This window comes from Rhea pennata, chromosome 3 (assembly GCF_028389875.1).
Source record: "Rhea pennata isolate bPtePen1 chromosome 3, bPtePen1.pri, whole genome shotgun sequence".
NCBI classification, from domain to species: Eukaryota; Metazoa; Chordata; class Aves; order Rheiformes; family Rheidae; genus Rhea; species Rhea pennata.
The window spans coordinates 123,844,200-123,870,906 of record NC_084665.1 but is presented as its reverse complement, the minus strand read 5'-3'; the positions used below and the strand labels follow the sequence as shown (position 1 = coordinate 123,870,906).

Genomic DNA, 26,707 nt, shown 5'->3' with positions numbered 1-26,707 from the left:
TGAAGCAGGATATATGGAGCTAATAATTAATATGTGAAAATGTAAACCGAAGTTCCAATAACAAACACCCTATTTAGATAACAAAGAAGAAAGCAGCAATACAGAAGTCAGAAAAACTACTTTCTAATGTTTTATTGTTTTTTTTCATATATTTCCACAGAAATATGAGAATTTTGGAAAAGGTAAATTATACTGTATAGCTATTCTAAAGCGACTTCAAAAGAAATTCATAAAAGAAAAAACGATCTTTGAGTCTTGCAGAAACAATGTTTTTGTTAATTATCTAACTGCTTATCCTCAACACCTACATTATTTCCACTATGAGGACACCACAGTTCCTCGTGATCTTTCATATATTTTTCTTTATGGCATATACTCGCACTATAAAGTCACTTTAGCCCCTTCCTTACCTCAATTTCACAGATCAGTAACTTCCAAATGAAAAAATATTTCAGAGTTCTTAAGAGGCATTTAGTCATTCTATTGCTCACCAAAACCAACACTTTCCAGTATCTTGATCAAAAAATTAATTATTTTTTTTACTTTATGGTAAAGTTAACTCATGCCTCTTAACAGTAAATCAGTGTCCCAAACGATAGAGCATCTTTTTGATTCTTGAACTGCTTATGGCTCAGTCCAAAGCACAGCTTGCATGCACGAAACACGCCAAACGATCAACAAGAGGTCAGCGTTATACTTCACCTCCCCATATTTCATGCAGCAGCAGACCACAGGGAAACACTGTCATCTCCTACCTGTAAGCAGGATGCAAGTTACACAATAATCTATGTGGTCAGTGTGTCAGGACTTCTGGCCAAAACGTTTCTGGTATTCAGTTTATCAGGTCAAGCTGTTTTGTGACTTCAACCTAATCTTTCAAATACTGGGATTCAACCATTTAGCCTTCATGAAGCTACCCACTGGAATCCAGAAAAGGGTGCATATGTTCTTGATTGTAAAAGTGAACACGCTGAATTTCAAAGTGTTAATTCTATGTTTGGAAAATACATATGATGAAATTTCTCCATGTATAAGAACAAAGAAACATCATACTAGATGAGAACAGCACTCAAGTCAATCAAGCATCCTTTCTCTGAAAAAGGACGATGAACTTCAGCGGAATCAAGATACTACAACTCAAACAATTATGGAGTAAATAGTTAATTAAAAAAACTTCGTTCTCTCACTTACTACAACAAAGCCGTACTACATAATAAGTATAAGGATTAAAGATAGACAACTAAAAAAAAAAAAAAAAAAAAACTCTTTCAAGCCTAACTGTAGAATTTTATACCCAAACTAGCAGTAAAAGGAGTTGTGTAACTGCAGCTATCCTATGGTTATGTTAACAGAGCTCCTGCCTCATTTCCTATGTAGGCAAGCTCTACTGTAGAGAAGGACCAAGAAGAAGTACTAACGAGGTAACTCTTCAGAAGGAACTCCAACTCAAGATTAGAATTGTTCAATGTTTTTCCAGAAAACTGGATTCTGTTCTCCCTGTGAATTACTGAAAACAATCATTTTATGAAGTGATCATAATAACTATCCATTCTTCATTTAAGCCATGGCATTTGATTTGCAGTAGTTTTAGACATTCACCATTGCAAAAATGAGTTGTTTTAACATATTAAGATGTGCCAATAAAGCGAACTATTTTGACAAAAAGCACACCCAGTTTGTGTACTTTGAAGCAGTAAAAGGTTTGGGTTTCATTTTTTTTTTTAATTTAATTCTCTCTATACCTCAGTTGTACTATATGTCTGATATAGATGATAATAGACAACTCCCAAGAGTACTCTAAAGAAAAAAAAAATAATAATTTTTAAGTACTTCTATAGTGTAACAAGTGCCAGAAAAAAGCACGAGAAAATTAGTAATTTTTCTTCATAGTAGGGTTTGAATACTCTGCAGGAAAGATGGCAGGCAGCCATACAGTGAGCAACAAGTGATAAAAAGAATCTCTGCATAACCGACTGAAGTGTGCAGCATTCATTCCATGCAAAGAATGAGTCAGGAGTTCTGCGGAGAAAAATAGAAATGTGCAATCAATTGACAGTATATCATAATGTACCAAGTACAAAGGGGCTGTACAAAGTATCACTGGAAACCTTCATTCTAGCATTTCTTAAGTTTTCAGTGCTCATTTAATTAGTTTGCCCTCCAAATGCAGATTTTGGGGGCACTTACTTTTTAGCAGAGGAACATACATGAAAAGAAATATTTTTATATAATTTGCCAGTTGGGAATAGTTCTTCTATTTGTAAGTTCTTCAGACTTTGTTTCTAAATTAATACATAATCTTGCACAAAATCTTTACTATTTTAAGGTGCATATCTGTCATATGTCCAACCTAGCAATAGGTACTAATGAGAGTTTAATGCACTCAAAGAATTAAAGTCTTCTCTGAATCCTAAAAATGTGCCTGGGCATAATGTTATGTAATGAATGTCTGACTCCTTCAGTTTGTTTCAGTTATGCAAAAGGAAATATAAGCTTGAATTACTGTAGCTCCTATACACAGATAAAACTGATATTTTCTACCAACATCACAAAATGAAGATTGAATTGCATTCAGTTATGAATTGGATTTGTTCTTCAATTAAAAGAGAAGAAAAATAAATCATATTGAAGCTAAATGACAAACCAAATGCTATTCCATTGTAATTTTGTCCAAAAGACAACTAAATTTGTTATTTTTTCAACTCTTTGATCATTATGTTTAGCTTGTAAAGATGCCACTTACTACTGCAAATATTCCATTTCTGAACAGACTGGTATCGTTTTTCCTGAAACTGAAGTATAAACATTCTGCTGCAGAGCTACTTCAAACCCACACTGGGCAAAACTGGACTTAAAAAGGAAGAAAACATTTAGATTTTCATAAAAAATAAAACTTCAATGAAGCAAGAACAATTTGGAGAATTTTAGAGAATAAGCAGGATAAAGATGGCAAAAATGGAACTGTACATTCTAACTTATTCCCCAAAATCAAGAATAACTAAAGTTTCTTTTTAAAGTGTTAAAAGGTATAGTCTACCTATATAAAGAAAATGACGAAAAATGTGAATAATAAAGATTAGTGGGGTGTGGTTTTTTTTTTTTTTTTTTTGCTTTTTTGCTTTACAGAACACACAGTTAGTCTGCACAGCCCCCATTTATGAGAACGAACTCTCGCTGATAAAGAGCCACACTTCCTCCAGTGTTGGGGTTTTTGGCAAAGTAACAGTCAAACTGTCCAGAAAAATGCTTGATCTTACAGATGAATCTGGTAGCACAGACCTGTATATCCTCATAAGCTCCCTCTGTGAAGGATCCTGGCTACAAAGACACAGGTCTGGCAGCCAGATTAAAGAGCAAAAAATCCAAAGGAGATAGTTGTCACAAAAGCCCAACTGCTATAACTCATCTCATCTAATGAGTCATGTAATGCACCCATTACAAAGCAAACGTCCTGTAAATTAATTGTAATGTAGATCCTATTCACCTAAAATAGAGCTTTCTTTAAAGAAACAAGTTGTTGAAATGCACAGAAGGGTTATCATTCCATGAAAATATTAATCAATCTATCTGTTCTTTAGTTTTGATAAAAAAGGTGAAACAGATTTATCTGATTGTTTCTTTAATTTTTGCAGAGTGATAACCTTGACTCCAAAGTCTTTTCAGGTCCAGAGTAGCTGAAAAACATTACTCTAGAAGAAAAAGTGCTCCGAGGAAAGGAATTGAGGGAGGAATTCAGAAAACACTAGAGAATAGTATTTATTCTTCAGCTCTGTTTAACTTTTGACTGTTCTACTGAGTTTCCAACAAAAGCGTTTTTTAGTGCTTCAGTCTGGAAACTTACTGAAAGATGTACTCGAACTCCAATCACTAACCAGGAATTTGTCTGCATAGTTGCAAAAGTGATTCAGTGCTAAATTTCCATTCCTCGATATGGTCTGTCCTCATACAATTTGCAAGATTGCAATCAGCAGGCAATACCCGGTGTTCTCTGGGCTGCCCACTATCATCTCCAGCACTAAAAAAGCAGAATTCATTCAGCTTCACAAAAACTACTCAGTCCAGGCTTCTCACTAAAGTCTCAAGCAACGAAAGGTTAAGTAGCCTCATCAATTTATCTTTATTTTACTCTTTGGCACCAGCTCTCTGCACAGACACCAACTCCCTAGTGGTAGTGATTAGAAACTTTGAGCCGCATCCAAAATTCCAAATTAGCAATATCTTTGACCCCTCACTCCAAACTCCTCATGGTACACTTCCAAGTGACAGTCTCTTGAAATGGAAACGTATGATTCACTTTAATTACAGACTGCGTCTCCAAGTCAAAAGCACCCCTGTTTACCCAACTGTCTACACTCAGCAGAGCTAATTGGTTTGGGTGCCTACTAGACACTTCCCTTGAGGAGCTAACAGGAAGACGGAGCGGTGTATCTTCTCTAAAACAAAGTATTATTTGTCCATACAAACAAAACAGAAATAAAGGGCTAAAGTACAAAAACAAGCAAGAGAAATACTAAAAAATAAATAATACATATATGGTCTTCTCTACCCAGAACACTTCCTCAAAACTCATCATATTTGTCTCAGAAGTCATAGGCTTTGACTCTGGGAACCAAGCAGTAGTGTGTCTCTAAAACTCTGCTCTGCTTCCTCAATTTGGGTTTGGAAGGCCAGAGAAGAAGAAATGGGAAGGAACGACCATAATTCACTCTTATATTTTTCCTCCATTACCAGATTTCAGTTATTAACCAGTCCATCACTCAGAGTCTGAGTTAAATCTTAAGAACTGACCTCAGTTTACCCGAGTATCAGTGAATGGGCTGTCTACAAATACTGCCCGACCTCACCTGCAAACATGAAATATCGACCCACCAACTCTTTACATCGCAGATCACGTTGCATGTCAACAACCGCATTGGAAACTGAATGCAAACATCGCCTGTCCTCTTCCGTCACAGCAGTATGATTCTGCCCTCTCTGCAGCTATACTCATGAGGGCCATCTGAAGTGCTTGGTGGAAGTGTCCCAACAAGGTCCCAGTGAACCAAACACCATGCTAGACACAGCTAGGCAGCTTCCAGTCTCTGAACTGGCTCTTGAAGAAGAAACTGGGTTTTACAGGGCATTGTGATCTCCCAGGCAATTTCCTCCTCTAGTATGATTAGCCTAGGCTCAACATCAACACGAAAAGGCATCTATGGCTTTGTTTTTCATCTTGTCTCACTTCCTTCATTTCTCATCAACTTCAGTATTTCTGTGCTACAAAACAAGAACCATAGTTTAAAAACATTCATTAAAGAAAGAAACCTTTTCTTTCCAACGCTCTTTGCTCCATTTTTATTCCCTTCATTTCTCTTTCATGTCCTTTTCAACTTCTCTTATGAATGATCTTCAGAATTGCTCTCCATCAAAAACCCACAACACATTTTTAAATACAAGGTAGAGCTTAGAGTTAGGTAAGCTGCAGAACAGAAGTAGATCTAGGTCTTAAATACTTACAATAATAGATGTAGAGAGATAAATAGGAGAAAGTATAAAACTAACTCATGCAAGAGATAGTTAGATATCTTTTTTTTAGGAATCTGACATTGGCACTTTATTTTCCTTTCATCCTAAAACAAATAATCAAAAAAACCCCCACCATTTACAGGACTGAGGATCTCAAGCTTGTGTGAAAATCATAAACAGCACAGAAGTATTTCAGCCTACATTCACTACATAACAAAGTGGGGTTTTTTTCAATAATTATACAGAATTAAATGTGATGATTATTTATCAGACTCAAGTTTAAACAGATAAAAGTATCAGCCAGTTACACACAAATAACTAACGTTTTTCAGATTGGAGTGTTTGCAGAAAGTTAATAAAAAAATTAAAACAAACCACTCTCCCTTCTCCATGAAATACTTCAAATCACTCACTTTTATTATAGCTCATTGTAAGTTTTTCCCCCTCCTTTTTTTTTTTTTTTTTAATTTTCTCTTAACTGGCTAGCTGCATGTATTTAATTGTATGCTCCTCAGGGCAGTGACTATTTCCTTAATTGTCTGTAAAGTCCACAGCTATAAACAACAGTACAATGCAACACTACGTAATAAAAAATGAATAATGTTTTGTTGAGAAAACAGCCATACATTAATTATGCAAGATAATCTGGAAAATATAGGAATAAAAAAAAAATGCTGTTACGAATCCATAACTTTAAAGCATCACTACGTAGTGAATGGTTTATGATATTCCATTTCAGTATTATATTTAATTTCTCTGGGGGTATTTAAAAAACATCTGTTCTGAAAGTTACCGAATGGATACTGTTTACTCAGAAATTCTACAGGGTGCAACCTCCTTCTACACTGTCAGTTAAACATACAGTATTTTAAATACGTATTATGGAGCCAACAGTTGAAGCAGGCACTTAGAATGCAAAGAATAATCTACACAATAAAATACACATGAAAAATACTGTCCAGGAGTTATAACATAAATCAAATGCAGATTCTAAATTCAGTATTTAATAACTATGCAATTTTTTTAAAAAAAGATTTAGTTTTTATTACTTACTGAACTAATTTCATGTCTTAAATCTACATTGCTACAGACTTACACAAGCACGGAAGCTACTGAACTGGTATAATTTTAAATCCAGAAGCAATTTTTATGGCTAAACTATTCCCTTAAAAATGGGTTTTAATATGAAAACACTGACATCAAATCTGAAGAGTGTGAATACTCTGCTTTAATATTTTTAAAATCTGTTCTCTAATCTTGATCGAGCTCTGAAAGTAGCAAGCCTGTATTTTTCCAGTGTAAATGTTGTGCAAAAGCTTTACAAACATAGATCTAAATCTGCAATTGCCATTACTAAAATAAATGAAAAATCTATAAGCAGCAGTGAACCTGGCATGCAAATAAAAGAACTGTCAAGATATATATTGCCTAAAAATAAGCTTACAATAACGATTTTTAAGACTGTGTGTGGTCTTACCCATATATTTTGGCAAGATGCACTTTCTCCAACCACAGCTAGATTCATCCAAAAGCAGTGGCACTGGAGAGTCTCTGTCTCACCTGTCAAACTTGAAGAACGTTGTTCAGCAGACCACCATGAGTCCATGGATAGGATCCACAGCACTACAGCAGCTGTTCTTGATAAGTGTTCTCTAACTATAAGGGCAAATACTTCAAAAATGTTCGGTAGGAAGGATCACCCTTAGTATACGTGCATTTAAAAACAAGCAGAAACAAAAGCCTATCTAGAACAAGACTTTCAGGATATTTATGGCAGAGCAGCATCAATGACTTCATCCTTATCTCTGTCCAACACACAGAAGTACTCACTGTAGATTCAAGTATATTAAGTACATTAGAAATTAACTAAATTTATTTACCTCTCACAAATCAGTAGACTCTTCAAACTGCAGGTAATCAAGGAAAACTACTAGAACCCTTACTTCTTCATATAATACAGGAAGATGAAGGGTTTTGTTCTCAGTTCTTTTCTCACATGCTACATGACAAGCAGTCTCACATCTACCTACAAACAGATTAAGTGAGAAACAGAGATAAAAAGCTGCCTGATTACAGTACAGGTAAGATACAGTGGAACTGGGAGGAAGCAAGAGAAGCTGCCAGTTTTAAAACTGCAAAAGAGGATATTAGGACTACCAGGAAAATCTAGGCAGACAACTTATCTGAACTCCCTCTACATAAAATAACTTCAACTGTTACTAAAAGTATATAATCATTAATTTCCATAGTGATGTATCTTCTAAAAATAGGTTACTACTTTTGAGATCTGCTCTACTTTTAACTACTGGTAGCATTGTTTCCTAGAAGCAAGAAAGGCTCTGGAGAGATTACTTTCACTTTTCCCTAGATATATTTAGTGTACTAACTAGCATAGTTAGGATATTATTTTTCTTTGGTTTTGTCAGTAGCATGTTTGAAATAAATTTTATTAAGTGGTAGTGTATGTAACATTGCATTGTGGGTAGCAGTTTCCTGCCTTAACCTAGCCACATCCTCAGCTGTTATATGAGACAAGTTTCCCATATTTTCTGCAAGTTGACTTAAAAAAAAAAGAAAAAAGAGGAAAAAAAACAGATGGGGAAAAATAGCTGAAAGGTTATGATGATCTTAAACACCATATACTGACTGTTTATAAAGCACAGATCTCGTTAAAGGGGCCTTCTCAATTACTGTGCAGTCTACAAGATACATATCTGAGGAATGGAAGAAAACTAACATTTGTTAGAAAAAATACCATAAGTAATTAGAGTTGTCAAGATGAGATATAGTTGACCATTAAGATGTAGACCCTCAATCAATACCTACACAGTGGACAGAGGGTTTCACTGGAAAGCATATTTTTTTAATATGTAATAGGAAATGCAAGAGTTGGCAACTCAAAACAAATGAAAACAATTTAGTACTGCTTGCTATTAAATAAACTACTCGCTGATTAACAGAAGATGAGTAACTTTTTAATTGGTAGCAGTGGCAGTTCAGTTTGAGGTTTAAACCGATACAGAAAACAGACAACACCTGTTTACACTAGAAAAAAATGTATTTTTTTTCTTCTACCTGGCCAGTGGGTCCCAGGTCGCATCTATTTCAAGCCATGTCTTAATAAATTAAGAGAAAGGCTATAAAGTGGAGAACAAAAAATTATCATAAAACAGGTGGCAGAAAAAGCTCACTCAATGCCACTTATTAGTTTCCCTGCAGACATCAAAAGGTAGCATTTTAAAATGAATGTCCACTAAATTAATCTTTCTGTTACAAATTTTTTATATAACAGGTATTTTTAGCTTTTGCTAAAGAAAGCATCAGCTTTGCTTTAACATGTTAGCATATAGGTGGTATCAAACATACTTCAAGCTGTTGCAGAGACATTGGAAGCTGCAATCTAGCAAGTCTATCCTCTACATAAGCAGAATACTAGCACCTCTCTAGCCACAGCACAGAAATGAACATTTAAATACAAATAAACTTTCAGCAGCGTATCATACTGTTTATATGCTGTTTGAACTTTGAGTGGCATAAAGCAAAATGTTTGGAAATAAAGCATGGCTTAAAAGTTTCAAAATAAATTGCAAAGTGAAGGATTTCATAATCTTTTACTACTGCATTACAATTGACTTTAAATTCAAACTAAGATTTGTCATCAAAGATCAAGCTCATAGCTTACCAGAGAAATTCCTTAAGAGTAACACTTCTTTTGCACGTGTAATTGTTTGAGTGACTTAAAGCCTTATGCTCTTTGTGGAACTCCAAGTTATCTTTGATTTTTGTGGATATACCTATTAAACAAAAGGCTCTCCAAGGTAAGTCTGCAATTGCATCAGTGGATTTCAGTGCATCTTCTTCATTAGAAGTACAAACTATATCGAAAGAAGCAGGCAATTTAGTCAGGTACTAGGTCTGAATACAGTTCTGCTTGATAGTGCCTCTATACTGCCTTGTTAAAAAAAAAAAAAAAAAAAAAAAAGATTTTATATATGTATGTAGTTCTTTCAGTATCAACTACTAACAAGTATAGAAAACATCTGCAAACTACATCGCGTTCACGTAATTAAACAATTTATTCTTTTGCTTCTAATGGATTTCACCTTACTATATGAAGAATTTACTACAGTGGTCTTAAACTTGGTATCAGAGATGAAAAAGAAGTAAGTACAGTCAAAAAAACATTTCATAAAGGTATCATACTAAAACATCCTGTCAAACTTAGAGGTAATTTTGCTTACACAAGCAAAAGCATTAAAAAAGCCACTCTAGAGAAAGACTGAGCACAGTACTTCTATGCACTGAATTTAAAAACCTAGGTCTCTGTGGGAAGCTTGATGTTCTGATCTTAAAGATGTGACTAAAAATAAATGCTGGAGTTTAAGAAAAAAAAAGACCGTTTAAATGAATAAGTACTGAAGTTCAACAAATAAGTGATATATTACATCAAAACACTTAATTTATCTACTATCAAGTACTGATAACTCTCTTCAATGCATAGCTATAGCCGAAGAAATATTTGTGCTTACAATAGAGTTCCACAAATTACAGTGGCAGAGATCTCCACATGCTTTTACTGCAAAAGTTGATTAAAACACTAATTCACACATGCATATTTTGTTTATATGAAGGGATTACCATTCTTTTCATCATTTTTACTCATTTCATTTTTTCCCATTGACATTCTTATCCAGACTGTGAAAATATACAGAAATAATTGCAATCCATCATTGGAAGAATTAAATATCATTCTTACTTGTACATATGATGCTTTATTTGCAGTATACTCCTTTTTCATCTTAAGACAGAATTCCATGCATTTGTCAATATACAATAACTTTCCAAGGAAGTAGCTTTTGTCAGCAGTATTTGAGTTGCTTTGATAAATATATGATAATCAAAAATAAAATACGCAAGCTGTAATTTTTTATGAAATTCTCTTTCCCATTTCCTCACCATCCCTGCAAGATAGAGAACCTGCTCTCCACCCACCCCTCTGGCTATTCATTTCTCACCATTCCTGGCCAATTTCTTGCTAGGGAAGCTGAGGACAAGGAAGAAAATAAAAGAAGCGTGATGCCAGCTTCAGAGATATGTATTTTATTTTACAAATAAAAGTTGAATAATACCTGGAAAGTGTTTTATACAATTCTCCTCCTCCCAAAAATATATACAATAACCCAAAAAATCACTCAGCTGAAGCTAGAAAATATAGTTCATCTGTGATACAAGCTGGCTAATAAGAAAAGTTCTGGACGTAATGTCGAAAGGGGCAAAAAAATAAGATACTTTCTCAAAGATGTTTCCAATTTTGTTCTGAATCTGAGTGAGCAAATCAAGACTACTAATACACACTGTCTGTGCATATTATTCCTTACTACACACAGCATTTTGCAATTTATTTCAAAGCCTCTATTATAAACAAAAAAAATACTGCTTTTGTTAACCCACTCTGTACTGGCATAGTAAAGGCTTATATTACGCAATCAAAGTCAAAGTTACAATATGTTAAGTATATAAAAAATATTATACACACATACACATATATAATATTAAGCATTTAAATCTTACATATGCATCAAATTTATGCTTCATTTTAAAACTAAGTGTTAACATTAATTAGTGTATAAGGTTATTTATAGTCTCCCCAAAAGTCTACGACTGTTCTATTTCTCTTAAAAATTGAAACTATAATAAGCAATTAATGTAAGTGCAATCAAAACCTCTCAACTCTCACAGTTCATTCTGTTAGGTAATGTCTATACTAAATCCTCGCAATACTGCTATTCAGAAGCATCACTTACAACGCAGTACACAACCAGTTATGATATCCAAATGGCATATTTTGCACCAAATATAAAAGAAGCATAATTGCCCTTAATTTGCATTGCATAAAACTGCCAACTAGTTTTGAAGGTATGTAAAGTAAGGCAGACATGATTTAAGATTTGCAAAGGAATCCCCAGACTAACACTTCTGCGACAGCCAATTACAGTAAAAAACACAACCCCAACAAGCAGTCTGCTCCTAGACCTTAGGAAAGGTAAAGTTTCTTACAATGAGTTACAGATTCACAAGTACAGGGAGACAAGACGAAAAAGTAAAACAGAAGGAATCCAGCCACCCAGCAAATATGAAGCAGACCCAAGATCGTGATACAATCCAAAGATGTAAATTATTGTAAATCATCACTGTTGTTCAGAATTTCACACAGCCACTTGTGCCAACTTTGCTCACTTTTCCACAGACACAATAACGAACTACGGAGAGAAAAAAAAGGCGGGGGAGGGAAAAAAAAAAAGGAGGGGGAAGAAGAGTGGGGGGAACCTGAACTGAGAGCAGAAATAAAGTTCTGCTGTCCATATGCTTTAACTGTACAGAAGTTTGGGCTCTTACAGCATTTTGTACTCTCTCCAAATCCTCATGAGTCACAAAAATTAAAAAGCTATATCCTTCTGGATGCCAGGAAGGGCCTTACCACGGGGCCTTTTGTCAAAATATATATAAAAAAAAAAAAAAAAAAAAAAAAAAAGAAAAGAAAAAAAAAAGAAAGGGAGAAAAAAAAAAAAGGGAGAGAAAGAAAAAGCCACAGTGGTAGGCAGTCCTACTTTGAGGACTCTGATGTCACCAACCACATGATTCTCTCTCTCCAGTAACAGTGCTTGCAAAAAAAAGGAGTTTTAAAGCTTTTGCTTTTTTGGATTGTGTGAATGCTTCATTCGCCTCACAAACAACCACAGAACCACAAGTGCGGTGCAAACTTTCTCCAGGAGGACAGCAAAGAAGCCTCTGGGTTTTAAATGGTTAATCTCCGCAGGTCACTACCAGCCACTGAGACCAACCGAGTCAGTAAGTGCTCTCTAACCACAGTCTATGCAGTAATAGTAGGTCCTTCAAATATTTGCTCATTCTCTTTTTTTTTGTTTTGTTTCCTTGCTTTTCACATGTTACCAGTGCTACACAATTTTTTGACAGGAAAAAAAAAAAAAAAAAAGAACAAAATATAGAACCTGTGCAATCCAGGAGCATTGTAAAACTAAACCAAGGTTTTGGCTATGGTTTGTGTTTTCAGTTTGAGGATCCAAGAAGCATTTACACCAGAAGGTGAAAGCTCTGCGTGAAACAAGAGAGGGACTATGGCATCAAACAGCCTCTTCAGTTCAGTGACACCATGTCAGCAAAACTTCTTTTGGGGTAAGTCCTGCAATATTTGAGCTTTTGTTTGCCGTTGTCGGAGTTTTCTTACTTTTAACAGTGCTGGTTACAGTTATCAAAACAAAAACTTGCTGAATGGGATGTCAGGGTGTTAAAATAGCATGCTGGCTTGGTGGGGAGGGAGGGGAAAAAAACATAAAATAACTTCTGCAGATTTATGAACAAATCGACTAACTGACAAGCTGAGCAAAATTCAGTCAGTGGCTTATTGCTCGGTGCTTGACAGCAGGTGTGCTCAGCTGTCATCCAAACCTGCGTGTGGTACATGAATTTGGAAAAGTCTGATGGGCTCTAGTAAAAAGAGTAATATCACACTAGGTACAAAGGTGAAGTATGTAGTGAATCCAAGCAACATCGCTATGAACAACTCTGGTATAAAGCGTAGCACGTTTAGATGGATCCAACGTTACCGGTTAATGAGAGACGTTAAGAGAGAAATTAATTATATGATCTAGCACTGTTAACTCTCTATACTTGATGAAAATGAGTAGCAAGTAGCATATAGCAGCCTCTCTTATGCCTAACTGCCCTATCATTGTTCCAGACATCTTATTTTTAAATGTGCAGTTTAGATGCAGTTATCAGTGTAAATCTGCAGGTCTCTGGTCATTTGTTGCCCTTGTTTCCTAGCAAAGCAATAGGTGAACAATAGGTTCACTTGTAAGGGCAAATTCTTTTCATTACACTTGAGTCGTGAACAAAACATTTATGCATAAAAATCTTAACCTATGAAATAAAAATATATAGTTTAACAGGCTGATGAATTTAAGCTTTAATTGAAACAGGGATTTTAAAAACTCTGCGCAACAGCATTGCCAAGTATTTACTTCAATATTCAGAGCTGAAAACACAGATTTGTTTAAGAAATCATATAAATAATTACCTCAGTACACACGTGCACTGCATACATACATGCCCACATAAATCATACACACACTATAGAACTACACCACTATCATCACTTAGTTTGAAAACCTTCTTCCTCTCAGATACAGTTTTTAAATCAGTACAGAGCACCTCACTCACTAAGTATTAAATAGAGTATGACATTAAATGATTTTCTCTGCAAGTAAAATGAAGTTGCACTTTAGCTTAAATCATGGTGTCAGATGCTGAATTCTAGTCATCCTTGACCAGTGGTAAGAAGTAGGTGCAACATCTTTTTTCAACGTATTTTTTACTGAGACAGATCAGGAAAGCGCTGAAAATTCTGAAAGATTGAGGAAAAAAATATTGAAAACTTACAAGGTTTTCCTAATGGTGTCCATCATGTTGAAACTATGTTGGGGCTGTAGTTAAACATATTTCTTTTCCACCTCTGCCCCTCGTATAAGAAAAATTAACAATGCTAGGACGGGTTTCAGGCTATTCATCTAGATATTGTAACAACCTGACGGCTGGAGTTCCTCTCACCCCTCCTACCTCACTCACTTTGACTGGTTCCCAGTTAAAGCACATGAATAAGCTTAAGCCTTGTGTGTAGAAGGAGCCACGAAGAATAGCTTGTTCTTGTGGAGAAGAACAGTTTAGTTTACGATCTATAAGGACACCAGGAGTGATGGTATAACCTGCGACTGCTCGTGTAGCTGTAATGTGCAGACTGCTAAGCTGAAATGCTAACGCAAAAATGGTAAGCAACATTTCTGCTAAAACTGCTGTCTTAATGAAGCCGAGCAGAAGTGTAGCCAGACCACATTATCCCAGTGTTTACAACAGGAAATACAGTTTACATGTATAGGGACTTTCTTTTGCTTTTACTTCCAAAAGAGATTAGAAGAAATTTAGTTGGCTAAAATTATCAAAACACGGAGTGCTGACTGCTTAATTCATCTACTTTTGATCATTCTTAACATGAGCGAGAAGTACTGTAACACAGATAATACTTTTTTCCAGACTTTACCGAATAGGGTTTGCTGCATAAATTTAACTCTGGAGACAAATGACAGAGTCGGAGAACAATAAAAGCCCGCCAATTCTATCAATATGTAATCAATATATCTTCATCTGAAAAGTTACTTAAAAAAAGAGAGAGAGATTATATTTTAAAGCAGAGCAAAAGCACAGACAACCCAAGTTACTGGTGAAGTTAGTGTTTCCTACCAGCGATGCAGCAGTATATCAGAACGCATGATCTATTCCTTTCAATGCTGTCAGGTCCTGCGTTTAATCTGTTTCTATTCCTGTCTCCAAACCATTCCTTTGGGGACTGTTAAATTCGATTATGTCTTTCTTCAAGAATTAACTGATGAAACTAATGACGAGTAATAATAGGCAAGGGAAAACAGCGCTTCCGATGATTAACTCGCATGCTTGCTAACCTATGTCTTTAACCAGATTTCAGAAAGTTCTCCTTCCAGTTGGTTTTATACATAGGTTTATAACTCCATATGAAATAACAGTAGTGAAGAGAAAAGATCCCCTTCCTAATTCTGGGAGCATATATTCCTCTATAATTTAGGACATCTGAATTAACAAGATACTATGTTTTATAACCAGACTTTTTCTACGTAAGCTAGTTATACACAGCTTTTGACTACACTATGCCTATATAAAGGTTCCTCTTAATTTTTTGAGGGTAAATGTATGCATTTCAATCAGTAAAGGGTAGTATATATATCCACATATATATATATACACACATATACATATTGAAGAAAAATAAGCTGCTCAAAATAAACGCTATGCAAAAAACTCCAATATATTTATTAGAAAATTTGATAAACAGTTTACAAAAGCTATTTTAGAACATGAAATATCTTTGAAATACCTCCTATAGCAGTTACAAATACAAAAACTTTCAAGTAGGTCTTGTACATCTTCATAGAACAAGTTCACTGAAAAGCATAAATCAGACCAAAATTTGGCTAATTTAATCACTTATTTGACATGCAACTTCTTGTAACCGATCTGAATAGACGTAGTAAATCTAAGTTTTCAAGTTAATAACAGAAAAGTTACTCTGCTCAGATTAATATACTGCCCAGTATATTCTCATTTATTCTTCCAAAAAAAGAAAAAAAAAAAAAAAAAAAAAAAAACCACACACACACAAAATAAAACTCTTTTAGATTTCAATTCTGAATTGTTTTGGTAAAGAACCTTAGGGATTTATTATTTTACTTAAGATATAGATAAGAGAGAAACCAACACTTTGTGATTACTTATAAAAAGAAAATTTATGTATGTTCCAATTCTAATACATATTATTGTGGAATATAATCAAAAATCTCAGTAATCACTACCCTTTGTATAAAATATAATTCAAAATACAAGGGCTTTAAAAACAACAGCGAAAACCATGCAGGACTGACTATTCTCATTTGCATTAATAAAGCTGCAAGCTTCTCACTAAGGTTTTTGGTTTATGAAATTCCTCATACATGCAGAATTACACTATACCATTTACTTTGCTTAGGCAACAAAATTAAATTATTTAATTATTCCTTTTAAAGAAGCTATTAATACCCTATATTGTTTAAATCAACCACACTGATGTAAAATTCACCAAGATAGAAATGTTCCAGCTTGTTAGAAGAATATTGAAAATTCTGACATTGAAATAAACTGAGGAGGGGGAGAAGGGGGAAACTAGCTCATTAGAGGCACTAAGATTTTATCAAACATACAGGATTAATCTTTATTGAATAGAACCATTCACAAATCAAAACTTACTCCACTTCAATACTTTCATGCAGTGCTAATCAATTACAACCTTTTCTAGTTATTCAAAATGCATGTGCTTTTAATTTTATTCATTGGTGGTCTAAAATATAATATTCAGGCCAAGCTAAGTCATTCTGTATTGCAACTTTGCTTTTTTTCAATAAATATTCATCTAGAGGTTTTCATAGAGAGAACTGCTCATATGAAGACTGTGGTAATATTTTTATACTGTACCTCCTTGTTGAAGCAAAAGGTTAGGGGTTACCTAAATACCTCAACTGTATATACAAAAAAAGGAAAAGGTAAGTATTCACATAAAAAATCCAAAGGGACTATATTATTTATTTTTGCATTTCCTATGATTAATGATGCACCAGTGCATACTTGAAAACTGAAGTCAAAATAGGGTAACACCTCAAATTCCTTTACAAACTGTACAAATATCGAACTTCCATGCTGTATTAACTACTCTACCAGAAATATTTAAAGGCTTTGCCACCCCACATTAAGAGCATAACAATAATACTGAAATTCCTCTCAAGCAGTGCAATTTCTTGGTCAGACTAATATTAACCTTAAAATTGTACCGTATACCTTTTTTTTTCCTGATTGGTATTTAGAACACGGTTGTTGTTACTATTTTTAAAATGAACAAGAGGTTCAGAACAGGCTAAACAAATAAGGAGTATCTAATTCTGTAATCGTTTAAGTATAAAGAGAAAACAGCAAATAGCTCTGGCAAGAAATGCGACCTACAGAGCGCAGGCAGTTCCCAAGAGCCGAGAGAAGCTGTACGACAAGCAGGTTTAAAGACGTGCCGTACCTTGCGCCCATCCGCACGGGGGGCATTAGCAGCAGCTCGGGAGACGCGCTCGCTCAGCCCGTCGCTTAACGCAGCGGCCGCCCGGTACGAGCAGGACGCTGCGATTCCTTCGCGCGCGTGTCCGGCCCGCTTCCGTGGAAGCGAGGGCCAGGCAGGAATCGAGGTGCCGAGCGCCCGCGCCTCTCCCGGTCAGCTGCTGCGGGAGCCGACGGCGGCTTGAAAATTAGCCCGACGTACGTATGTTTTACTCTATGTACCTAATAAAAATCTACCTTGTGTGTTGTAGGTGAGGGACTTGGTTCTGAAAACTCATTAAATACAGTCCATTAATAAGAATTACAATAAATTGCCATGTTTAATGTGCCCTGGTGTATATAATATTTTAATTAAGGCAGCCTCAAGATAAATAGCGAGTTTGAAATGGTAAAACCTGAAGTGTTTTAAGGTCTCAACTGAGGCAGTGACGGAATTCAAGCTTCACACAGCCAGTTAAGAAACTGCAGCATTTAAAATAACAGTTGAATATTTTTATATCAAATGTTCATTTGTCTACAAGCAATAAACACGGCATTTGTTCTGATAAGTGTACTCAAAAATAAATTAATAAACTGTGCACTACTTCAAAGAGATTTTCCTTGTAAATTCTGTCAGACTTATTAATCGACCTCAGATTTTCACCCAGAGAGAAGCAGACACCTACAAGATAGAGAACATCTACCTTTCCTCCACAGAACCCCAACAAAGTACCGTTACCAACAAATTAACTAAATTTTATCTCACATTCTGTACAATAGCTTTAATTTCTGTGATACACAATTATTTCAAACTAGCTTCTTAAGTCTTATATGTAACAGTTTAAGGAGGTCTATCTTTTGCTCTCAGGTGTTTTTGTTTTTAAGTTAATAAAGCTTAAATCTAAGAGCATGCTTCCTTACATAAACATGCTCTCTTCTACAAATAAATATAAGACCTGCCACTTAACATACTGAAAAGCACACCCTAAAGAGAGTATTTTAAAGATGAGCACAAAGACAAAATAAGCTCAGGTTACAGAATCGTAAAACAGTTTAACACTTTCAATAAAAAAATCCATTATTCATGCATCTGTTTCCTGTATATATTTTTTATTCTGCTTGTTAGCATACTGTGTACTGTTCTAGCCTTCCTCATGTAGCTATAAGTTTCCTATTTCATGTATGAACTTGCCCCAGGAGGGAAAAAAACTCAGATTTTCTACTGACTCGCTTCAACTGCTGAAGTCATTTTAATCAGAGCAGTTAAATTATTCTGTGTAACCTAGCCCTTATTAAGGTATTCTTATTCATGCAAATTAATTTTAGCACTGTAAAAGATTAAATTAAGGAGGGGAGAGAGCCACATTTTTCCTTTAAATACACATGGTGCTTTAAAATGTATTTTCCTATCATATTTACTGTATTCTTAACAGTTTCCTTTAAGAATATTTTTGCATCTCTAATAAAACCACCTTTACTTTTACAGCAAAGGCTAAAAACAGTTTATTCTGCTGTCTGTCTGTTTTCAAAATGTCACATTCATTAAAGTCAAGCAGTTTTGGAATTAACAATAGTTTTAAGTTTTAATATGTTATAGCTAAAAACCCTGTGGCAAAAATATTTTGGCAGGAACTCATTCAAATATGGTTACTATATTTGTGATGGACACTAACTTACTTCACATATCATATTTCAACAGAATTGCTGGTGTTTCATAATCACTTGCAATTTATTATCATTAGTTTTCTTGAAAAAGGAAAGTTAAAATCTGATGACCTTCTATACATTTATTTTCCCCAGAATTTATTTGAACCGTAAGTGTGCCAAACCATTGTTTACTTATCCCTCATGGTCAGATATCTTACATCTAAATCCACTCTGTGGTTTACTAAAAGAGAAAGACAGAGCCACTGCCAGTTACATAATATTTTATTGTTCAGTGCGAAAGAGCCCAACTTCGATCATAATGAAAATTAACTACATTAACAAGATGTGTATGTGTCTATATACATATGTATGCGTATACAGCAGCGAGCATACACTGGGGAGCAGTGCTTCTGAAAGTGTGTCTAGTGTAAGAAGTCAGAGCTTGATCATGTTACGCATCATTAACAATTACTGAATTAAGAATTCATTGTCAAATCCATTTAAGAGAAGTGTCACTACGCAAGTGAGACAAAGACCTCTTTATGGGAAATAACAGAGACAAATAATTACGTGCAAATATGTTCACTGCCAGAAACTATTATTCCCCAAGATTATCTGTGAATCATTTAAATGTGGATCAGAAAACACACAGTTAAAAAAGCATGATATTTCAATGTAGTCATGTGTGCTACTGGAACAGGGTATTCCTTCTTTAAGAAATGCTAATGAGCTGTGTATTTGCAAACGTGCACAGGTATACAAGAATCTCCTAATTCCAATTGATCTGTACTTCTAAAATCTTGAATTTCTTCAAGCAATAAAACAGTAGCAATGTAAGTTTAGAAGATATCTGTACTGGTACACTTCCTTCTAACCTGAAATTACACAAGAATAGAATATGCCATCACATTCAAATTTGCTAGCAGAACTTGAGGCAAGGATATTATCTTTTTATTTGTAAAAAACCCAATGTCTATTAACACTATTGCAGTGCTCTATGCAAACTATAAGCACTAGTGCTAGTAGTAGTAAAATAATAGATGGACAAAGCACTACTTTGAGAATATTTGGCAACACATCTAAGGAAACAGATACATTTGGGAGTAAGTCTCTTCTGGTATCTTCTTGCTTTTTCCTTTAGTCCCAAGAAGATAGAAACTGTTTTCTCTCCAGCCAAGCTTAACTCACCTCAACTTTAAAACAAAGTGAAACCATGTATTTTAGCCAAGTTAGTCTTACTGTAGGTCAGCGGCTCTTTTTGACACAGTGCAATACATTTCTTCCAAAACTGATTAAACGAAGAAGCGACAGGGTATTTACTTTTGAAGAATTCTGATGTGAAATACACTGTTGCTCAGCTAAGAAAATACATTACTTCCCAACAGTATTTTTATATCAAAACTAGAATACATCAGTAGTTTACTATAAATACTAACTTCATGCAGAATCAGCAAGAGTGAGGTTATGAGGATAAAGTAGTTAAGATTCATGAGAACTTGAGGCTTGAGAACTTAAAAAGCTTTTTAAGACATGATCAACAAAAAATACTAATTCTGAAGACTGTGTTAGAATTTGCTATTTTAATTGATTGCATCTCCAAAAGCCTTTTAGGTGAACCATAATACTGTACTGATTTAGTATCTAGGCCCTTGCTGCATTTACTGTAAAAATCCCACATGTAACTGCTTTCATTTAAATGCATCATCTTTTCAACTGAGAAACCTCTATCTTTCAGTTTAAAAATTTTGAAAACAAGTAAGCTACATCTGGTGTTTAACACTGAAGGGACATTTATGGTCTAGCATAGGGATACTTTATTAATGAGAATTCAATTAATTACAGCTATTAGCTATTGTATAATACTCAAGCACAGAGGCAGCTTTATAATATATTACTTGAAGTCTGCACTTTATTTCCTAGTACAATCTGCACATTTTGTTTCCTGTCAGGAAAGACCACCAATATATATTCACATTAAGAGAGTTCATCATCTACCTTTTTCCAGTCAGTGCTATCAAAATTTAACTCAGCCTTTCTTTAGTTATTTAGGGAATAACCAAGCCGTAACAATGAATGGTTTATTTAAAACTGACAGGAGCAGAAAGCAGCAGCTATTTACGTAGGCGCTGTACCTTAGTATACACCAGTAAAAAAGTTCTCTTTTCCCAAAAGGATTCTATGCATAAAGGGCATTCACTTTGCTTCCTTCCCACCCTTCTTACATCCAACTTTGTACATTCAAAACTAAGTACTGCATTTTTGTTGCTATTCAGTGCATTTTAATTTTTCACCCTTCTGATTAAAGGGCATAAAGAGAAACATTAAAACAAAATTGGAAAGTATTTTTACTACCGAAAAAATATTCAGAAAAAAATCCAGTCATTTGTGGATAATAAAATGACACAATGTAGGTAGCAACAACTAATTTAATTTAGCATCAAATGGGAGGAAATATATCTTCCATAGCACAAATCATTTTCAAATTGAGGCAAGAACAGATTTAATTCTAATGCCACACTATGACTACATAATGCATATGCAAACACTGGGGCAACTTTTAATTTTACAGTATTTAAGGAAGAGGATTTAAAATGCTCTGTCACATTCTGTAAAACAACTAATTCAGTCCTGATCTTCTGATAATTCGACGTTTAAAGCTTATTAACGTAACATTTAATATTATCTTTAAAATCAAAAGTACAAGTTTAATTACAGTTTCTCCATGTAAATATGTGCTAATGCATCTTAAAATAAATCAAGCCTCAAGTTTGTCCTGATATTATTGCGATACTCACTAGGTACAAAAAGAAAGGGGGGGATTGAAAGGAGCATAATTTTGTTACTTTAAGTTATAACACTAATTTATTAACTAATCTTAAGGCACATGTGTAGTGCACATGTGTAAGATCTACTCGATGCAGCTAGCTCACAGATACACACGAGTTGGAATGTTCTAATTCTGATCAAAGATGTATGTAGCCGGATGTGCGGTTAATTCACTGATCTAATTTTCACAACTGAAAAACATCTTGAAATATATAGTCCTCTTTTCCAGTTGGGTGTGCTTTCTACTTTATCATCAGAATGACTCTCCACAATTTTCTATTTTTGGAATTTTTAAAAATAATACAACCTCCCTCACCCACTCAAAAAAAGAAAAAAGAAAGAAAGAAAGAGAAAAAAAAAAGAAAAAAAAAAGATAAAGGCACCGTTTTTCCAATATTCTTAAAGAGCAGAATGAGAGTGGGTGAAACAAATTTAAAACACCCATGCAGTCTTAACTCTAATATTAGTGACATGTTCTTACAGTAAGCTTGTGTTCCATAAATCCTATATAAAAGTGTCAGTAGTGCAAATGCATAGCACATACACACATGTAATACACAGTTTTGCCCCGCAACAATAATGTACAGGAGCTCCTCAATGTGCATGAAAGACTTTAAAATACACTAAATCTATAAAAAATACACTACTGTCAAACTTTAAGACTGCCCACTGAATCAGCTATATGTATTGAATAAACACAATTTAACAGCTAATAAATTTTATCAGCTACATATAAAATTAGATGAATTTGAACTAACAGTTGTTTGAAGCCTTCTATCGTAGCATTTAAGAATCCTACTTGCCTACTGAACTGAATAGACATAGTAAATATACATAATTTAATGGCTATTCCATGTTATCAGATATGCAAGAAAAGAATAATTTAGACGTAAACAAACTTATAAAGGTAGTGAGATGGGCAACAGTTTTACTAGTCTCATTTAAAAGACGTCTCTTTTCCTCCTTTACGTACCTGGTTGTTATCAATTACTGATGTGTCTTCACCCTTCTTGCTGCAAAAATTCCTGTAAAACTTACAGCACACACAGCACAACATTTGAGACCTACATACATAAAAACCATTCTGAAAATAGTCTTTTTTTCAGTAGCCCAGGAAATCTGAAGGTTTTTTTAGGCTGATGATATCTTCACACAGAAACACAGAATGTCTGCAGACAGTAAGAAGCCTTTAGTAAGCCTTTTTGCTGCACCATAATAATCTGATCCAGAAATTCAAGGGTACCTTAAACAACGGGCTACCTGTTCTAGCCATGCTTAGGAATGTGGCCAAATCATTTTTATTGATTTAACCTTTATAGGAATGCTACATATCCTCAGAGCAAAACATTTCTAATGCATTTATAATATGATATACCTCTGAGAAGTTATGAAAAAAATCTTATGATAGGTAGGCTAACTCCCTCCACTATTATTTTTTTTTCTGATCTAGTGATTGATAGGCATTCAAGTGTTAGACTGTTTTGTCAGTTTGTATTTGTTTGCATTCACGGGATAAAGTCGGAAACTATAACGTGCTTACAGAAGACAAGACTAATATCTGACCTGTCTTTGTTTAAGAAATAAGAACCGGTGAACTGATAGCCAAGACTCTAAATACTCCTTTCATTCTAGAATTACACATCAATCATGTTACCTGCAAACATATCAAGTTAAAACTTCCAGAATTTACAGTCCTTTTTGAATAAACTGAGCAGCATGCGAGTTATATTCAGAGAGCTTACAGAAGGTGGTTTGTGTATCTCACTAAAATTCTTAAAGTAGCACTTCTGAAATTTCTTCCTCATCAGAAATCTATTTTATAAGCATTTCAAATCAGTATTTTATGATGGCATGATTCATATTCCATTATTTTAGAACTCAGGTTTGCAGAAATATTTTTTAATATTTGTTGTTCTCTGGAATGTTACAAACCACACGAGTATTACCAGGAGTCACTTGTTTTTCAGAAAGTAAACTGCTCTGAGCTGCTTATTCTGGTAACTTCTCAACAGTGTAAAACAGAAGTGAAAAGGTCAGAAAAGTCTGATAAACGAAAGCAAATAATATAATTCTTAACATGAGTATTTTTTTATTTTAAAAAGATCAATAAATGGAGAAAAATGATAATAAAAATGAACCTTATTTCTAATAGCTACTGGTATGAAATTCTAATATGATATTCTTTGCAACAGAAGGAAGCATAGCTCAGGAACATTTTAGATGGGCAATATACTATAACACAGATGATACATTTTTCTGAAGACAATCTTTAGAAAACACAGGTCTAACATCTAACACAGGTCTAACATTAAGGTCTCACATCTACACAGAAATATGTGGAAATCCTACAAAGAAAGAAAAATATTAAAACAATTAATTAGTGAAATAAGTGTCCACTAGTAGTGGACACCACATTACAATAGTAGTCAACTTACTATATCAAACCAGTAAATTATAAACAGAGCACGTTATACGTATCAAAAAAGGTACATCTGCTTCATAAATTCTCAGTATTCTTTTTTTTTAATATGGTTTGTTTTTTCAGAAAATAAATCAGTGTATTTCTATTGCTGTTTCTCCTTTTCCTAACAAATATTCTAAAGATGAATTGATACTCAAATATACAGCATCCACACACAAAATATCCCTCATAGAATCAGAGCATTCAAACAATCAGTTATCGCATGCAGCTCAGGGACCATAGCCAAGAGTAGTAAATAACTAGTAACTTTAAACAAGACCCTAACAGGATCACTGAAGCATATCAGATCACACTTAGTTGACTTCAACTGTATTACTTGCAGAGTAAACAGGGATGGTGCAAGAGGAAAACAAAGTAATCTACAGATTTAAGAAACAAAAAAATCCTTTGATTGGTATACTTTTGCAGAGTTTTGTAATAAACAACCTAGTGCTCAGAACTGCACCTCTCTTGCAATGTTTCCATTATAGAACAGAGACTCTGCTGTCACTTACTATTGCAGTGCACCTTAACGAAGGGCCTAGTCAATACCGAAGAGCAGTGGAATATATTAGAAACGCAAGTTTTTACATGCAGTGATGATGGAAAAAGGCCTAGTTCAAACGCAGTTACACTAATAAAACCATTCAGAGTAGCACATAGTTTTATAATATAAAAGACACATTTGTACAAGAGGATTTACTAGCATAGTTATCCTGGCAAACAACAGCATCTTTTGATGCTGCAGAAAAGCAGCTCTGTAGTGGCCTGCAAGAAAGGTCAGAGAGCGGAAAGTTAACTTCATGCCCTTAATCTGTAAAGCCTTTCCTTTTCCAACTTCCAACAAACATCCTAATAGGACAGATCTGCATCTTTCAATCAGAGAGATTTCAGAGAAATCACGTAGTGAACCTGCTCTGTCCTGACGGATCAGAACACTTCCACGTTCAGCTTCTAGAGCACTGGCCTCTCCAGCAGCTCTGTAAGTAAGCTTGTCTACACAGGTCTGCCACAGAAAAGTTGCCTCCCGATTTCCATTTTATAAAGGAGTTTATACACACACACACATATATGTGTGTATATATATATATATGTATATATATATAAATCCTATGCATGAAAAAAACAACATCCCTGACTACTCAAGCCTGCATCCTATTAGAAAAGCCTTGAGCAACTGTGCTACTTTAGAAACCCTAAAATATGATTTCAGGGGGTTGTGCAAGGGAAGACGGAAAGTAGGGAGACAGTAGACCCTCAGAGCATATTTTTCCATATCAAACAAGATTGTTCCGTAGCGACTCCAAAAGTATGCATATAAGGAACAGTTATCTATCTGACATTTGATTGCTATTATGCAACTTAGAGAAGAGCTCTTTTTAGTAACAGCAAAAGTGACTTGTCTTTCATAATATATACAGATTAGGGGTACAGGAGGATTACAGCTCAGATCATGCATTTTGGTAACATGTAATTTGAATAACGAAGGTTGTTTTGGTGGCAGTTCTGAACATTCTTCCCCATTTCCCTGTGGATACATTTATTGACTTAATGGTACTCCCTGCACTTTCAAATGATGGAATTCCTAGGAGAATACCATCTCTGAGCCAGCTAGGCTCTGGCAAACTTGTCTCTCAGCTCTCCACTATGCACCTCTCGTGCCTTTGAACAATCTTAGGTCTTGAAACTAAGGGTATAGTTTTGGTTCCATTTTCAAACACTAGTTCCCAGCCTTTGGTCTTCTCTTTTAAAAGCACTTCTAACTATCTTCATACTTTTTTACTATCATGTTATTTCATCTCTCTTCTAATGGAGCTAGACGTAACTCCCACAGGAAGCTGATTTGAGATTTACTTTTAAGTAATGTATTAAAGTTCATAAATCATATCTTTCTTGTTTTAAAACTGTCAAAAAGTACATGATCACCTGACTAAAGGTTTTTCAGATGTCTTATTTTCACATGGCAGTGACTGTCTGGTATGTCTTTTAAAGGTTCTGATCCTACTTAGAAGTCACAGCCAACTGGCAATCCTAGACATTGAAGAACAGTATCTTTCATTCCCTTAGCATCTTATAGGAAAGAACTGTGAAGACTATGTTTCAGTTGCATAGTTTTGCAGTGCCTACCATAATAAAAATACTAGTCCATACATACGACTCAGAGAGTATGACAATATAAATCAGTAATAGCAATAGATCTCTCATAAGCACCATCATCAGCTCATCCTCATTGAGCATCTGGGTTTTTTAACCAGCAGTAAAGCTGTCTCCTTTAAAATTTACTTCTTTTCCACTGTTGATGTATATTTGAGAGGTTTGTTCAAAAAAAGCATATTGATGACTCAGCCTCAGGACTTGGTAATTTGGTTCTTGCTGGAAAAATGCTTAGTAAATAGTCAGAAAAGTATCCCTAGTTTCTTTGTACAAGCAAACTAAACCTGAAAACAATAAACAATTGTGCCATCACCAAATACAGCTGTTGCCTTATTTTAGATAAGAGCCTGAATTTTCAGCTAGAAAAGTGGTCTTTGCTGCAACTAAAAATTAAAAAGA

General features: G+C 34.7%; 2 protein-coding genes across 8 annotated transcripts in view; one reads left to right on the top strand and one right to left on the bottom strand.

The window, feature by feature from the left end:
- The window catches only part of SUPT3H (SPT3 homolog, SAGA and STAGA complex component), a 290,826-nt gene that overhangs the window by 232,309 nt on the left and 31,810 nt on the right, over positions 1 to 26,707 (bottom strand). The gene's annotated exons all lie outside the window — the stretch shown is intronic.
- Positions 12,627 to 26,707, top strand: part of RUNX2 (RUNX family transcription factor 2) — a 144,517-nt gene continuing 130,436 nt past the window's right edge. The window contains exon 1 of the mRNA XM_062573255.1: positions 12,627 to 12,699. Coding sequence (XP_062429239.1) covers positions 12,642 to 12,699 — 58 coding nt within the window. The 5' untranslated portion in view covers positions 12,627 to 12,641. The remainder of the gene's footprint in view (positions 12,700 to 26,707) is intronic.